The sequence below is a fragment of the Stegodyphus dumicola genome, chromosome 3 (genome assembly GCF_044657685.1).
Source record: "Stegodyphus dumicola isolate Sdum_Otavi_A_Nest chromosome 3, ASM4465768v1".
Lineage (NCBI taxonomy): Eukaryota > Metazoa > Arthropoda > Arachnida > Araneae > Eresidae > Stegodyphus > Stegodyphus dumicola.
Genome location: NC_140770.1, coordinates 183,390,928 through 183,407,371, shown reverse-complemented (window position 1 = coordinate 183,407,371; position 16,444 = coordinate 183,390,928). Strand labels below are relative to the sequence as shown.

Here is a 16,444-nt window from a genome sequence, read left to right as displayed (position 1 = left end):
GTGAGTAGACGTTACAGCACAGGTCGCCCCAGAGTTACAACGCCGAATGAGGACCGGTATTTAGCAGTTACTGCCAAAAGAAACAGGCGGAGCATAGCCGCAGACCTGTCTCGTCAGCTCTCTTCAGCCACTGGTACGACAATTTCAAGGCAGACCGTGTACAGACGCTTAGGGCAGATTGGTTTATATGCTCGTAGACGTGTCAGATGCGTTCCACTTCTTGGAACTCACTGTCGCCTGCGGTTAGCCTGGAGTAGAGAGCATGCATTATGGACACCGCAACAGTGGGTTTGTGTGATGTTTCCCGACGAGTGCAGTTTAGCTTGCAGTCTGATTCTCGCCGCACTTTCATATGGAGAGCTCCAGGTACCCGTTACCACCAAGAAAACATCATTGAACGACACCGTTACGGTGGTGCAGGAGTGCTCGTTCGGGGTGGAATTATTCTGGGTTCCTGAACTGACCTGCATGTTCAAATTGGAACCATGACAAGCTAAATCTATCGGGACGTCATTCTGGAACAACATGTACGTTTGTTTCGGGGCGCCATTGGCGCACAATTTGTGTTTATGGATGACAACGCCCGTCCTCACCATGCAAACATCGTAAGCAAATGCCTCCAATCGGAGGATATCACCCGTATGGACTGGCAGCTTTTTCACCGGACTTGAATCCAGTAGAGCACGTGTGGGACGTGCTTGGCCGGCGAGTTGCAGCCCGTCAACCTCCTCCTAAATGTCTACCGGAACTTCGGAGAGCATTGCTTTTTGAGTGGTTTAATATCCCCCAAGATCAGATCGATAATTTGATAATCAACATGCGTAGGCGTTGTACGGACTGTATTGCATCGTCTGGGAGACCTACCATGTATTAACAATCCTACCAACCATGTAATATTGGTTTTTTGTAAATAGTTTTTTTTTTTTTAATTTGCTCCAGGGAGAAAAAAAATCGCTAATTTTTTTTAATAATATCAAACATATAGCATCTTTTTTTTTGCTCTTTACCTTTTGTTTAATAAATAAGCTTTACAAATAAGTCATTTGTTTTGCTTCTAACTCTTCCTTTGCCTGATTTTGCATTATCCTTAATTTATGGACATGAGTGTATAATACTAGAAAGCCCGGCGATCATACGAAATGATCGCTGTCCTAGATATTATAAATTGTAATTAAAATGATTTGTGCAAAGGTGTCTGCTAATTCAAACTGAATTACACAGGTCAGGCGGCGAGGACGCCCCTTTGTTTACTGCCCCACGGTTTTCCCCCTTCTACTTGCTTAATTGCTTAAAGTAGAGTGCAATGAAGGAAACCAGTGGCGGTACATCTCTTAAAAGCCACCGCTAACTCAATAAATAAAGGTGATTTAAATAACAAAATGTTAATTCTCATGTCAAAGGTCTCTTTGTACACAACATTTCTTGTATAGATCTTTCCATCATGTTTAAGCTCGCCTTGCAGAGGACCATCCATTATTTTTAATTTTATGTTTGTTCTTTCACGAACTCTCTCGAACAAGAACTCACGAACTCTTGCGTTCAGTTGTAAACCATTTCAAAAACAGATGATTGCTAATGTAAACAAATCACGTGCTCAATTTCCGTTCAGCTGAAGATTCAGTTTAAAATACAATGTCTAAATATAATCGGGTAAAATTTTACACTCTTTACACTAAAAGATATTTAGCATAGGAGTTTGGGTAAACCTACCTGATGAGATGTACTACGCACAACTCGTTAGTTGGTTTCGTCTCCTTTAATTTCTCAACGTTTGCAAGTTTTTAGGTAATTCATATGTAAATATAGTTAAATGCATAATAAGCAACAATTATATGAATTAAAAATATTTAAATGTTCTTAAATACCATGATAATTTAATTAAAACAATGATAACTGCATGTATGGTATCAGTGTATATGGACTATTTGAATGCCGGTGGCAACTTAACCCCATTGGCTAGTCCGGTTACGCAAGCAACCAATAAACTATCGGCGACAAACAGACACTTAAGCCGCATATAATAAAGATATTCTCCAAAATGCAAGCAAGTATGAGAGGTGGCCGTTACTAAAGGATTAACTGTGCTTCGTAATTAGTCTTAAATATTAGATATATGAGCATGCAATACAAATAAATTCATTATTGAAATAGTTTGAGAGTTAGATGATGCGGAATGTTGTCAAACGGGAACACGCCAAAAATATTTTACAGAATATTTTATGTGTTATTTTTTCCCTTTAACTACTGTGAACATTCTCCAAGACGGCTGTCTAATTTGGGTCATCTGTGGAGGTGGTCGGCTTAGAGAGATGCAGTTCAGTATTGATGATTATTTATCCGCAGAAATAGTAATAATTTTTAGAGAGTAGTCGAGGTGGTTATCACGATGGGGTTCATAATAGTTAAATTGTGACTGTAATCAAATTCGGTAAATGATCGATTAATTCAAATACGTCGACAAGTTGCCATTTTTGTTCATGCGCGAAATGAAGTCGGAAGAATAATCTTTAGCAATAAGCGTAGCGTCTGTAGCGTGGGGAAAAGGGAAGGGAAAAATAACTAAAGATAAAGATGCACTTCCACCGTTATAATCTAAAATAAATAATCTCAGTAATCGTATTTTAGTCCGATATTTATTTACTTCTCAGGTTACAGTGTTTGGAAAAGATAAGGAGAACATAACGCTGTTGTTGCGAGTAGAGTAACGATAGCGCTTTACTTTTAGAGACATCAGATGCTTCTGTTTTTGTTTTTTGCCTCAGTGCTATGAACCTATACGCTGAATTTTTTTAAAGTTGCTTTGTTTCATAGATATTTTTTTCTTGCTCCTTTTGTTAAGAGCAATTTTTTTTTCCTTTTCTTTCTTTCTTCCGTTTTTTTCTTCTTCTTTCTTTTAATTTTTTTAATAATCTCTTTTCTTTCTGGCCAAAGTGAGAAATCATTATACACTTTCTTCTAGCATGCTTATTATTATGATGATGATGCGTGCAAACATGCGGAAATCTTGAAAATTTGTCTGCAAAAGAAAATGGAGAATTTTCCAGCTCACTCTATGATCTGTCGTTCGATCTCGATTTTTGTACGTGTTGTTCTGCCTGCTAAAATTTCTCAAATATGGCAGCTAAGTGGTTATAATTCTGCGTTTTTCAGGTTTCTTAAAATCGTGTACAAAATATACTCAACAATATAATGAGCAATGATATTTTAAAAAGCTGAGAAGATATTTTCATCCTGGAATGTTGTGCAAGGTGGTCAGACAGCACTTTGAATAAGTTTGACGTGAAGTGAGAGGATTTCTTTCGTCAAATGTTTTCTTTTGCGCTGTGCCGTCACACCACCTTCATCGAAGACGTGGAGCGGGATGCAACTGTCCATCATATCATCCCTGCACTCTCAAATTCGATGCTCAGCAGTGTAAGCATTTTCATGTATGAAGTTGCAGTATGATTATTATGTATTAAATCACATAAGATTTGAAAGGGAGCAGTATTGTCAAGTGACCACCTTTATGATCATTTCATCTTTGTTTTGTGGATTAGAGGGTAGAATACATCTTCATTCAACGAATGCTCTATTTTTATAAGAAATTCGGAAACAAATGAGCTTTGTGCTGCGCATTATCGCTATCCATAAAAATAAAATGAGGTTCGATGCCACTTTGGAAAAAGTATGACGCCAAGTAAAAGATTTCTTTCGTCAGATATTATCTCCGTTGTTAGTGCAGTCACGATTTCTTCATCAAAGATGTAGAGCAGCATACAGCGTCATATAAAAATGTATGCTTAACTGATTGCTTTCTTTTTCGGAGGAATGGCTACATATATCACGGTCTCACCAGGTAAAAGTCGTCACGAATCAGCTTGTTCTCCATTTCTGGAGTCTATGAGAAATAGAAGAGAAGCTCATTATCATCTACAAGAAGAATGTACATAGTATAATGAAAGATATAACTCTATATAGGAGAGGATGAGTCAGGCGTACACCTGAGTTAGTTGTGGAGTGGAATATCAAGCCGTCTATTCGCAGCTTGCCTCAATCCGCTTATTCGAAAGGGAGTAAGTAGCATTGTTCATTTTGGAGGTCTTTAGCTATATCTGGTTATGATATCGACTGACACTTTAGCGGTAAAATAATGTGTATATGTATTTATGTGATTTTCGTATGAAAATGAAATATTTGTTTACATTCGTCTGTTGGGAAAATGCGAAAATACATTTCTTTTTAAAGTACACACGGTTAACTCATAAGTGTTCTAAAACTTATTTCTCACTGTTATATTACTTACCAACGACGAAAAGCAAAATGAACGGAAGTGAGTCTAAATAATTGCTTAAAATATCATTGTTTTTCGTCCTCCTGGAAAAAATATTCCATCATTGTGGACTGAACCATATTGGCGCAGAGATAGAAGGTGGAGTGAGTTTTTGCAAACCGGCAGCAGGTATACAAAAAATCGCGTCGAAAATTTGCTTTGTAATGGATGCAAAACACTCGCATTAACATTTCGTAAGGCACTACTAGTTACATAATTTGACCAATCCTGTTAACATTGCATATTTTATTTTTATTCTTATTTCTGCTTGAAAGTTTGCTCTGTCGTTTGTCTTTAGTGTTTAATATTAACATATTCTCCGTTTTTATTTATATAGAGTACTTAATTATTTTTGCGTGAACAAGCTTTTCTTCGCTTTACAATAATTTAAAAGTGTAATAGATGTAATTTTGTCTTTACCTGATGACAATTACTCGGTACATTTAAAAAGTTAAAAAAACACTATCTTCTTTCTCAGAACCAATACCGAACATAACGTTTTTGTAATCTAACTTGTGTCATATAACTGATTATCTCAAGTAGTTTCTTCTTAGTATCGAATTGTAACTCTCTAGTAATCAATGGAATGTAGCGCCAGTAATCGGGTATATTGTAGCCCAGAGAGATAAAAGCCTACTGTACAAAATGATATGGAAGCCATAATCTTTCTGGAAGCCTTTGTGGAAGTCGTAAATCCCGTAATAGACTGACCTCACATAAGCTAGCGCAAATTACAAAGTAGAAGTTATTATCCATCATATTGATAGCGGTCTTGCAATGGTTGAAGACATTTAGTTTAATAATCTTTGCCTGCCTTAAGAAACTAGAGCTTCAATTATTTCTTAAGATAAATTGAGCTATGTGACAGAGGTCTATGTAAAAAAAATTCGCCGAATATCTTAAAGATCGTGAATTATTTTAAGTTTTAATCCTGTAAATAACAAAATACCAGCAGTGTATGTTTTTTTTTTTTTTAAATGTTTAAACCGTTGTTTAGATCTGTATACTCATGTAACAAAACGTACTAATTTTCTGCAAAGGTATACAGTAAAACTTCGTTTAATCGAATTTCCAGTAATCGAAATCCAGTTTAACAGAAATCAGTTGAACCGCAATAGTGAAAAAAAAAATAACTTTACTTTTTACCAAAAATATGTAAGATCGAAAATAGCTGTCTCATTTTTTTATTGCATGTTTATTATTTCATTCTTTACAAATAAACGCATCTTTCTAAAGAAAAAGCATTATTGCATTATGTTCTATGCGAGATGTGAATTATTCTATGCGAGATGTGAATTATGTGAATTGTCAAAGAGGTAGCTTCGAGTATCTTCGTCCATTGAATGAAGCTATGTGCTTTAAAATATGCGTGATTGTGTTGAGATTTTCTGTAATAGAGAATAAAATAGCTCCAAATGAAAGCATTAGAAATTCCCGTAATTTTTTTTTTTTAAGAAGTTTCTTATTGTTCATTCAGAGGGAAATTTTTGCCATTTGTTATTGAAATTTATCGAGTGGAGACAAAATTTTGAGAAGTTCATAGGAGAAGTTTTGAAATTGGAAATTTGGTGTTATATATGGCTTTATTTATGAGTTTTTGAATTAGAATTACTATTTATGAATTTTGTTTTATTTGAAAATCTATCATTTAATTCCACTGCTAATTTCCGTCATGCGTTTTTCCAACTTCAGGTAAAGAATGTTGGTTAAATCGATAACTGTGATGAATGTAAAAAATGCAGATAAATTCTTTAAGGAGATTAAAATGGAAACAAAGATTTTAAAAAGAAAATTAAGAAAATATGTTCTTAATAACAGTGATTTCGAAAATTGTGTGTTCCAATAAATAATTTCTATTTTTTCCCAAAATAAACTTGACGATGGGTTATTCGAAAGATCTTATTTGAAATGACTCCGTTGCCAGATAGCTTTCTTAGGCGAAAGATGATTCATTTCGTATCTGGTTAGTGTCTGCAAAACCAGCTGTTTTTCCTTGTCTCTTTAGGAACCAGATATGCTATATATATATTCGGTTGTAGCATTATTTCTAGACTTATAATCTATATGAAATAAATATTTTCACATCATGTTGAATTTTGTTTAAAAAAATTGAATTCGTGAGTAATTTATGGCACTAGCTCCACCACAGTGCTATTTTTATTATAAATGGTATGAGATTTTTCAAAAGAATGTGCTAAAAATTTTCTGTGTGCTTATTCTTAACTAACTCTCTATATATATGTATGTATTTGTCTTTTTGACTTACGTATAGTAAATTTTTTTTTGATGTGTGGGAGGAGGGCGGGAAATGTTTTTTCCAGTTTATTTTTTTTATGTGATCTTCCGATTATTAACTTTTTTCTTTATAAAAATGTTTTCTTCCGCTGTTTGTCATTCTGTATGATTCTATTTCGGTTTCTGCTTTGTTATTCATTTGGTTTAAAGTAAAAAGCTGACACGTTTATGTTGTTTTTATTGCATATTTGTTCCGTTATTGTCATTGTAGGATTTTTATGTTAATTAACTACTTATTATGATTTTAAATTTTTGCTAAAACTTCTTTCCTTAGTCCTCACAAGAATGCAAACTAGGAGTTCGAGCGTCTAGCAGCCTTGCTTGCAGTTACGTATTATCGCCAAGCTCTACTACTTTATTCCGGTTTCAGCCATGTAGCTAACCGACTTTAAAAGTGCACCGTTAATTACTTGAGCCAGCTTAAGTAAACTATCTTGTGTGTAGTCTTAAAGCACGTAATTTAATTTGCATTTAAGTTTATGTTATTGTAAGTAGCTGCAAGTGGAGGAGGTTGGTTTGTAACACAAGTAGTGTTTTTTTTTTTTTTTTTTTTTTTTTTTTTTTTTTTAAGCTTCAAGAGTTAAATAAAAAAGTTAATTTTAATCGTTGTAAGATTTTTGTCATTTTCTTCAGACTAGAGCTGCAACTTGTCTGTCAGTCTAGTAGGGTTTGGAAGATTTGAGTTTCTATAGAAGCAAATTCTACAACAGGTGCCCTGTCTTTTGTATTCATTCAAAATCTTCTTTTTGAGTTAAATGATATTTCTGTTTTTTGCAATGAAATGCAAGAAAAGAAGAAGTATATTAGAAACATCTGTCACAAATTTTATAATGATACTTGCGCCTCTTATTTAAGCTGTGTGCCGAATAGCGGCACTGATGTTTGTTAATTTGGTAATGAAGCTTTTCTTATTTTGGGCAAAATTTTGCATATGGCTTGTTAGTAAGATGATTATCGGGGGAAGGGGACAAAATGTTTATCCATATTGGTGGGATTAAAAAAATACTTAAAAAGCTTTCGATTGAGCAATTACTGAATATTGACCTCCTATCGCAATAATGTAAATACGTGAATAATACAGGGTGGTCATAAAAAAAAAAAAAGAAAAAAAGAAAAAAAAAAAAAAAATTCTCGATATATGAACCCCTGGCGGGCCCGCTCAACCAGTTGAAATGAAATTTCAAATACTGTGCTCGAGAATTGTGATTATTTAAAAGACTAGAGCTCTCAATATTACGGTAGCAGTGAAGGCGTTGTAACGATAAATATGTGACAAACAGTTTTGTCATTTGAGAAAACAGCAACGTAAAGGATCACTGACAACATAAAAGAGGAAAGGGAAAAAACTTTTTTTTTATTGAAATTTACAATTTTCAACGTGCCCACCTTCGCAGACGATAATGCATTCTATGCGTAAGACTGTCGACAACAATTATCAATATAACATCGCAAGAGGAATTTGTGCAACTTCACTTTTTATGGCATCTTTCGATTCTGATAAATCATGTGGATTTGATGTGTACATCTTAGATTTCAGATAACCCCAGAACCAGAAATCCTTCGGAGTGAGGGCGGGAAATTGCAGCGGTTACGAAGCTGCAAGTTACGGGAGCTGTCTCTGTCTCCAAAGTGTCGTTGCAGCATTTGCTGAACGCATGGTGATGTATGGAGGAACACCATCTTGGATCCATACAATGTCGTAATCGACATTTCGCCGCTTCAATTCATGGATTACGTAATTCAGCAATATTGTTGTATACCGAACAACTTGTGATGGAATGTGCTTGTGAAGCTGCTCCACACAGTCACTGTAACTTCAGGTAACAGCGCTGGTGTCATAGTGTTTGGATTTTTGTCAGCCCAGTGAACGCAGTTCGTGGAGTCAACGTTCCCAGTTAAGGAGAAATGCGCCTCATCCATCCAGCGGTTGCCTGCTATATTCATCATATCTGATGAGGAAAAACATTAACGAATTCGCCGCCATGGAATCCATAAGGAAACATCCATAGAATTTGAGGACTATGGTTTTCGTACATCCAAACTTCGGGCATCACTTCTTGCAGTATGCAATGGACCTGCAGTAATATTATATACTATTTTCAGCAACTTCAGTAGGAACACATGGTCGTCCGGATCGCAGTCTATCGCATGTGCGCCCAATTTCTTGAAAATTTTCTGTGAAATCACGTACAGTTTTTAAGAAACATGGGCTTTGGCTTAATCTTAGCTTATGATTTCGCCGAAGTTATGCAAAGTGCGTCGTCAAGTGTACCACCTCTGTGTTTTGTTATTGGTCCTATCATACGTGTATTGCTCTAAGCCATTTATGGTTTTTCTATGCGGTGATCAATTTGCGCAGGAAAAAGTGAGTGTTTTCATTGTTTTTTTTTTTTTTTTTTTTACTGTAACCGTAACCGTGAGAGCTCTATTCTTTTAAATAATTTCGAGCGAATGCTTTCAAATAACAATATCTTAAATTTCATTTCGATTGGATGACCGTATAGGCCGCTGGTGGTTCCTATACTGAGAACGTTTTTTTAATAACAACCCTGTATATTTCGGCTTTAGAATACAAAAGTTACATACAGCTAGCCCTCTCTAAAACGATCATCCACAGTTCCTCCTCGTTTAGGTCTTTTATGAAGGGCATAATTTTTTGGAGATGTTCAGTACTGATGTTTGTTTATATTCTCGGAAATGCTACTTTCTTTCACATAGTTGGTTGTCTGAGGACGCTTTTAATAGGAGTGAAATAATTTTCCCCATTTAATTTTTTAATATATAAGAAGAACGGTAATACATCGCTAAGATTCTGGATTTGAGAAAAATGAAATGTTTAACTGATTAATTATGATATTGTAATACTTGCTCTTAGTGCTTATAATTTTTATACTGTACATATTTGATTAAAGTTCATTTTGATAGTGTGTGAAATTTAATGTTGTTCTTCTTTAAGGTGGTTTTTGTAACTTTGTGTCATTTAATGCTTATGGTTTATCAAATACCTGAATAAAAATGAAATTGTGCTTTCTCTTTATTATCATCGTTTATATTGTGTTCTAGTTTTATTTTCATATTCATTGTTATTTATTTCGATAGCTTGTTTTTGATAGATGTCAGAAAAATTTCTGCGTTCATCGTTGTTAAAACGGCCACGGTTTTTAGTAGTCAAAATTGGCAAACTTAAGCTCTCAAATCTGTTACTTGAAACTTCAGATATCATTGAAAACTTAGCGAAGGCCGTTTTAACAAGAAAGTATCGTTTTCTGAGCCATACAGAATTATCTACTTATCATATATTTTTATATCTGTTATGAATTCGTAGGTTTTGCAAGCTGAAGTAAGCCAGTGGAAAAGCGCTGTTGAAGGAGTTACACGGACCGCACATAAAATTGCCGCTGATTGCCCGCACGATGATGCAAACAGACTGCGAACCATTGCTGATCGTATCAATCAGAGATATACAGAACTTGCCATCAGGTAAGGCTTAAATCAGATTTTTTTTATTCCATTGTATATCTCATGTTGCATTGATTACTTTTAAAGAAAAGGATACTTCCTTGTTCAAACAGCCATTGCAAACGCTTCTGCGAAATTTTGCAACATTTAAAATTAATTTGACGAAAACTACAAAAACACTGTAGTAGCCTTCGAAAAACAAAAAACTTCGATGTGTCGGAGGGAGACAGCATTTATTTACCTTCATGGAGGCCATAATTCAGCAATTGATGTAGACTAAAATATTGGTACCCATATTTAATTATGTATAGTACCATCTGATTGAAATTAGTATTCCACTCAACAGTATATGAAGTTCAGTGCAATAAGCAAAGGAATCTTGGAGCTAGGAAACAAATTATTTGCATGAAGATGCACCCCTCTCTCAATGTAACTATTTCCATCTATTTTATCTGCCAATAAAATGGTAACCATTTCTTCACTTTCATTCAATATGCAAAATTTTATTATTTTAAACCAAAAACCAGTGGGGTTTTTACAGTGAAATAAATACAGTTAATATTTTAAAGGAAAGGAATCTGAAGAAACAAATGATATCACGAAAGAACTTCTGCTTATTTTCCACTTGATGAACAGTTAAACATGGTGCATATTTTATAAGAAACAAAAAGTAATGGAGGAGTCATATCCCATGATCTAAAGTGTGCATGATAACCAAATATGTTGCACATTATCAGTAGTATTGAAAAAATATTGTTTCTTTTCTAATTACTAATAAATTACAACTAGTAAACATTTTAAAGAAAAAAAAAATTATAAAGTATTTCTCCCGCCTTCTTAGCAAGCCTTTGTGGTGTAGTGGTCTGCATGCTCAGCGCGTAATTGAGAGGTCTGTGGTTCGATTCCCGGCAAAGGAGTTGCTAATTTTTCATCTTGCCTGCTTCCAAATAATCCTAATGTATCTACAATTTAATCACTGATATCACATGAACAGTTTTGTAATCAGATCTGTTCTAAAAGTTAAATCGTTGCATATTAAAAATGCACTGATTAAGTTTGTTAGTTCTGCTGACTAATTGGCAATTTCAACTGTTAATCGAGGTAGCTGCTTTAACAAAGAAGTACCAAGGAGAGGTTCCAAATTAAAATTTTTGTTCAGTTTCGAGAGAATTTATACGAGTCAGGTCTTTAAATTCCTTATAAATGCAAAACGCAGACATGCCACAATTGAATTGAATTTTATACTTTAAATAGTTTGTATTAACATTTCAAGTTGAATTTAGAAGTTTCGTGTTTTAAATTTTTAAATTGTACATATTGAATGGTAATTGCCTTATCTAGATTGACAAATGTCCTGTTTACGAAATCTATCTTTATGAAACTCAAGCCATGCCTAAGCACTTGGGCCAAGGTCCTATCTCAGTCAAACATTTGATTTTGATCTTAATCGAATTTCACAGTTTTTCTGGGATACCTGGTGTTAGCTTTTTATTAAGAGAAGCTTATAATTCAACAGTTTTTTTCATAGAAGTACTATAGATATATTAGATCTTTTGTGCTATTTTTTAATTGGACTACATAATAACAGGATTACACTTTTCTCTGGACTAATGGAAGAATTGATTTAAAAAATCTGCTACAGCATAGCTAATAATTTCAATAAGATAATAATTATTTTTTTTAATATGAACTTCAGGTTAAATTATTTCAAAGAAAACTTTCTGGTAATCCTCGTATACAGGAATGAGAATATTATTGAAATATTTTTTGTAATTGTAATCTATACTGTAGTCTTAGTATTATTTCTTATTGTTGATTAAGAACTATAAAGTTGTCAAATCCTTTGTTTTGACAGATTTTGTATATTATATTCATTTTTTCAAATTAAAGTAATGAATGAAAGTTAATTTTCAGGCATTATTTTTTCATAATTTAAAAAAAACAACTAATTTCAAATGAAAACATTTTTATAATTTCAGTAATATTAAAAGAAAAATTCAAAATGCATCATTTGAATAAGTTTACTAGCTTTAGTGTTAAATAAAATATTTAATAGGAAATTCAAAATCCATCACCTGAGTATAGTTTTATTCTTAAAATCTTCTGCCGAGTGTGCCATAAATTACACATATTGAAATTTGTGTAAGTCTGTCAGCTATCAATTTATTAGATAAATCTTCAGAGATCTTTTGCAATTCAAATAAATACTTTTTTTCCTTCTTCAAAACAAAAAATCTCTTTGCAAATCTGTGAAAAGATTTTTTTCAGATCTTTTCAATTCAAATAGATACTTTCAGTGTTCTCTGAATCACGCTTTTAATTTTTTATTCATATTATCTGTATATTTTAGTGTGCAGTCACGAGGAAAAGCACTGTTAAATGCTTTGAATTCCCTACAACAACTGGACAAAGCTCTAGACCGATTTCTTGCATGGTTGTCAGAGACAGAATCTGCATTAGAATTACTTGAAGCTGAAGAAGAAAAGTATGGGCCTAGAGATGATTTCCATCGGTCTCGTGGGTGTCATGAACAGATCAGAGTAAGTTGAAAACATATAAAATTTTTACGAATCCATGATTATCTTCAACTTTCCAGTCCTGTGTAGCTTTTTGGAAGTCTTTCAGTTTTAAGGTATGCTAGGCTATATTTATATCTGTGAGCAAGTACAATATATAAATGCTGGATAATTAGGATGGGATGTTTCCAACCCCAGTCTACCAATGCACAGTTTAATGATATTCTTAATTGAATGTTTGCTTCCATATTGCAAACTAAAACATATAAAATTAGTTCCAAATTATCACAAGTTTAACAATTGATTCCCTCAGTTTAACGATAACATTTTAGAAAATTCAGTATCTTCCAAAATTGGGAATTCGTCAGTCTTGTTTTCAGGAACAGGATTTGTTGGGCGTAGTAGTTTCCAACTGTAACAGAAGAAGGATGTTAAAGGACTGGTTAACAGTGTAGTTGAAATCGCTTGACTAAAGAGAACTAATAAAGTTCAATGTAAGAATTATTCAAGTATACCAAAACCAACAAAAATGTTTCCTTAGTTTTTATTTAAATATGATAATATTTCATATTGTTACAAAATGTACAGGCACGGTAAGATGGCTTCCCTGCAAAGCAGTTTTAGCATTGCCATAATATTGCAAGGAAGGCAGGGTTGTCACATTTGGCAAGAAATCGCCCATTTGGCGACAAAATTGGCAATATGCCATGGACGGATGGAGAACCTTCTGGAACGAATTCTTACCGGTTTAGCCTAGAATGTTCCCAAACACAAGCCGAAAGCTATATAAACCCTGCTGGTCCACAGTCAGTTGTGAGTGTCTTCGAGAATGCCTCGTCGAGAGGGCGAGTGAGCATCTCGTCTAGAGTTAGCCAGTCTGTGTTAGTGTCTAGTTAGTGCAAGACCAAATTAGTGTCCTAGTTAGTGTCTCGAGTTAGCCAGTCCGTGCAGAGTCGATAGAGTTGACAGCCGGGCAGCGAGTGCACCGAAGGAGTCTCTTAGTGTATTGCGGTTAGTGCATCGTCGAGAGTATGTGTTTAGCTCCTGGAACGACTGAACGGAAGAGTCGGGAGCTGTGCTCTGTGTGTCATCGAGTGCATCGCGAGTTGTGGCGTGGAGAGTCTCGAGAGTACGTGGAGTTCCGAGAACCACAGAGCAGAGTCGGAAGCTGTACTCTGATGCTTTGCAGTGAAGCTGTCTCCACCGTTATTGCCTGACAGTGTGAAGGCTATGTTGCTGATTGTGTCAGCGTGTGTATAGTAGATCTTCGATGACTGTAAAAAGTGACTTTGGAGTTGTCCTGATTAATATTGGCTAAATAAAGCGTGTTTCGATACTTCATCATGAAGTGTCATCGTTATTCACTGCAAATCCACAGGAACCCCGTACTTATGTGAAGGAAGAAAATAACGTAACTACTTTTGTCAGAAGAAAAAGAAAAACGCAACAATATTTTATTTAATATTCTTAAATACTGATTTAAGAATGGTGAATGCACTAAAGAAAATCATTAAAGTAGGGATAATGGTTTTGTTAGTTCCTTAAACCTACTGTAAATTGCCAAATGATAAAATTTGTTTTTGTGAATAATTTAGTTTTGTAATTAAAGAAAAGCTTATAATACAACTCAGCTTCTTCTAAATCTTAGAACAGTACTGAACATAGCATTATCTAAATTAGTGAATGTATTTAATTGGCTTGTCCATTTTGCAAACTCTGTTGAGTATTTATATTTAACATTGAAGTATTACAAGTGCTTCAACAGAAATGATTTCTCCAAAATTCACTAAATGTCATGAATCTTAATTTACAGTATTAATAGGTTTACATTAAATAAAGTTAATAAAACTGAAAGTAATGATGATGCAGGGAAATGTTACTTGTTTTAGAGCACTGAATGGAATTTTCACTAATTTTAGAAAACTCATAATAGAGATCTGTAATTACAAGAATAAACATTTTGTAATGTGCATGTTAGCAATGTCTTTTTTTTAATTACGATAACTCCAAATTCTTCTAAAATTCGTTAGGTGGATATATATCAAAAGATATATTTAAATAATATAATAAAGATTTTAATTCTTAAGAAATGCACTTAATACTAAGTATTCAGTTTGTTAAGCAGTTACAAATTGATTTAATGTGAAATATAAATTAAAGATGATATGTTTTACCAAATGGGAGCACTGAGGACTGATCATATCCAAGGAAGGTAATTAAAGTTATTATGTTCTACATGTCAGTAGCTTTAGCAAAGCAAGTGAATATATGCTTGATAGAATAATATGTAGTAGCATCAAAGTCAACCAACTGGCACTATAGTTTGTAAATTACTGAGTTTCCTCCAGGAAAGAAAACCCCAATATTGGCATGACAGATCAAAGCACACTTTTGCCTGGTAGTATGATGTTTGGTTTTTCATAGGCTTTAGTTTGATTCCTGAAGGTCACTTACCAAGTTTAAGGACATTTTTCATTATTTACTAACTGGTGCTGGCACAAGACAGTGGCAAGTCAAGCGAGCTAGATAATATTAAAAAAAATTTAATTGGAGCAATATTAAAATCCAAAGAATTTCTTTGTTTATAAGTTGAATTTTTCAAATTACGTTTATATATTTTCATACAGTTTTAGTTCATGGAAGATCTTGGGATTAAATTTTCAAATTTTTAACAAATTTTGTTACAGAAAGACAATAAATTTTTTCTTATCTGTACTATAGATAAAAGAGGTAAGAGAATAGTGGATATATAGCCATTTTGTGATTTACTAGCGGAATACTGGTGATGATCTTATAGGAAATTTGAGGCCAATTTAAAAAAAAAAAAAAAAAAAAAAACAGGAAAGAGGTAAATCCATATTATAATTAACAGAAAAGTACTATTAAGAATGTATCTATGTTTTAAAGAGTTTAATCTGGCAAATAAGCACATTTGCCTAAACAATGTTCTTATTCTTGCGCTTTGATAGAGGTCAGTATAAAAGAGAAGACTAATATCTCTGTGTACTTGATTTGTTTTTATGGTTTATTACTCTTGCATTTTGGTAGAAGTCATTATGAAACAGAAGACTTATATCTGTGTACTTTAGTTGTTTTTATGATTAAGCAATTGATCAATGTTTATGTATTACATGCAGCTAAATTATCTGTTGTTGCTAAAAGGAAGAGTTCCCAAATACTGTGAGATCAACTGCTACCACCACTTTTGTTTAATGCATGTTTCTTCTCCTTTCTTATACTTTCTGTAGTCTGTTTTATTTCATGCTAATAGATTTGGTTCTAATTTCTCCGTCATTTTGCAGTTAATAAATTTACTTTTTTAAACTTTTATCTTTATTTTTGTATCTAATTCTGCAGAAATTACTTCTTTGACAAACTATGTTTGTCTATTTTATTTTGTCTAAAATGTAAAAGTTATAATAATTTTCTAAAATATAAAAATTATAATAACAACATAGCCAGTAAAAGAAAAAGCTGAGCTGAGTAAAATTCCCAAAAAGGCCACAAAACTGTTTTTTTTTTTTAAATCATTTCATAACCAGTGTTTTCTGTAAAAACAGTATTGTTGATAAATAATAATATTGTTATGAAATGTACAGGTGTGGTGAGATAGCTTCCCCCCCCGGCAAACCAGTTTTGGGGTTGCCATAAAATGGCAAGGGACGGCAGGGTTGCCACATTTGGCGAGAAATCACCCATTTGGCGACAAAGTTGGCAATGTGTGTGGACTGATGGAGAACATTCTGTAACGAATTCTTACTGGTTTAGCCCAGAATGTTCTCGAACACAAGCCAAAAGCTATATAAACCCTGCTGGCCCGCAGTCAGTTAGTGAGTGTCTCGCCTAGCGAGCTGACAGTCAG

At 33.9% G+C, this 16,444-nt stretch overlaps 1 protein-coding gene across 1 annotated transcript in view; it reads left to right on the top strand.

The window, feature by feature from the left end:
• Nucleotides 1-16,444, top strand: part of Dys (Dystrophin) — a 670,989-nt gene that overhangs the window by 558,980 nt on the left and 95,565 nt on the right. The window contains exons 50-51 of the mRNA XM_085813682.1: nt 9,933-10,087; nt 12,417-12,606. Of these exons, the coding sequence (XP_085669808.1) occupies nt 9,933-10,087; nt 12,417-12,606 (345 nt within the window). The remainder of the gene's footprint in view (nt 1-9,932; nt 10,088-12,416; nt 12,607-16,444) is intronic.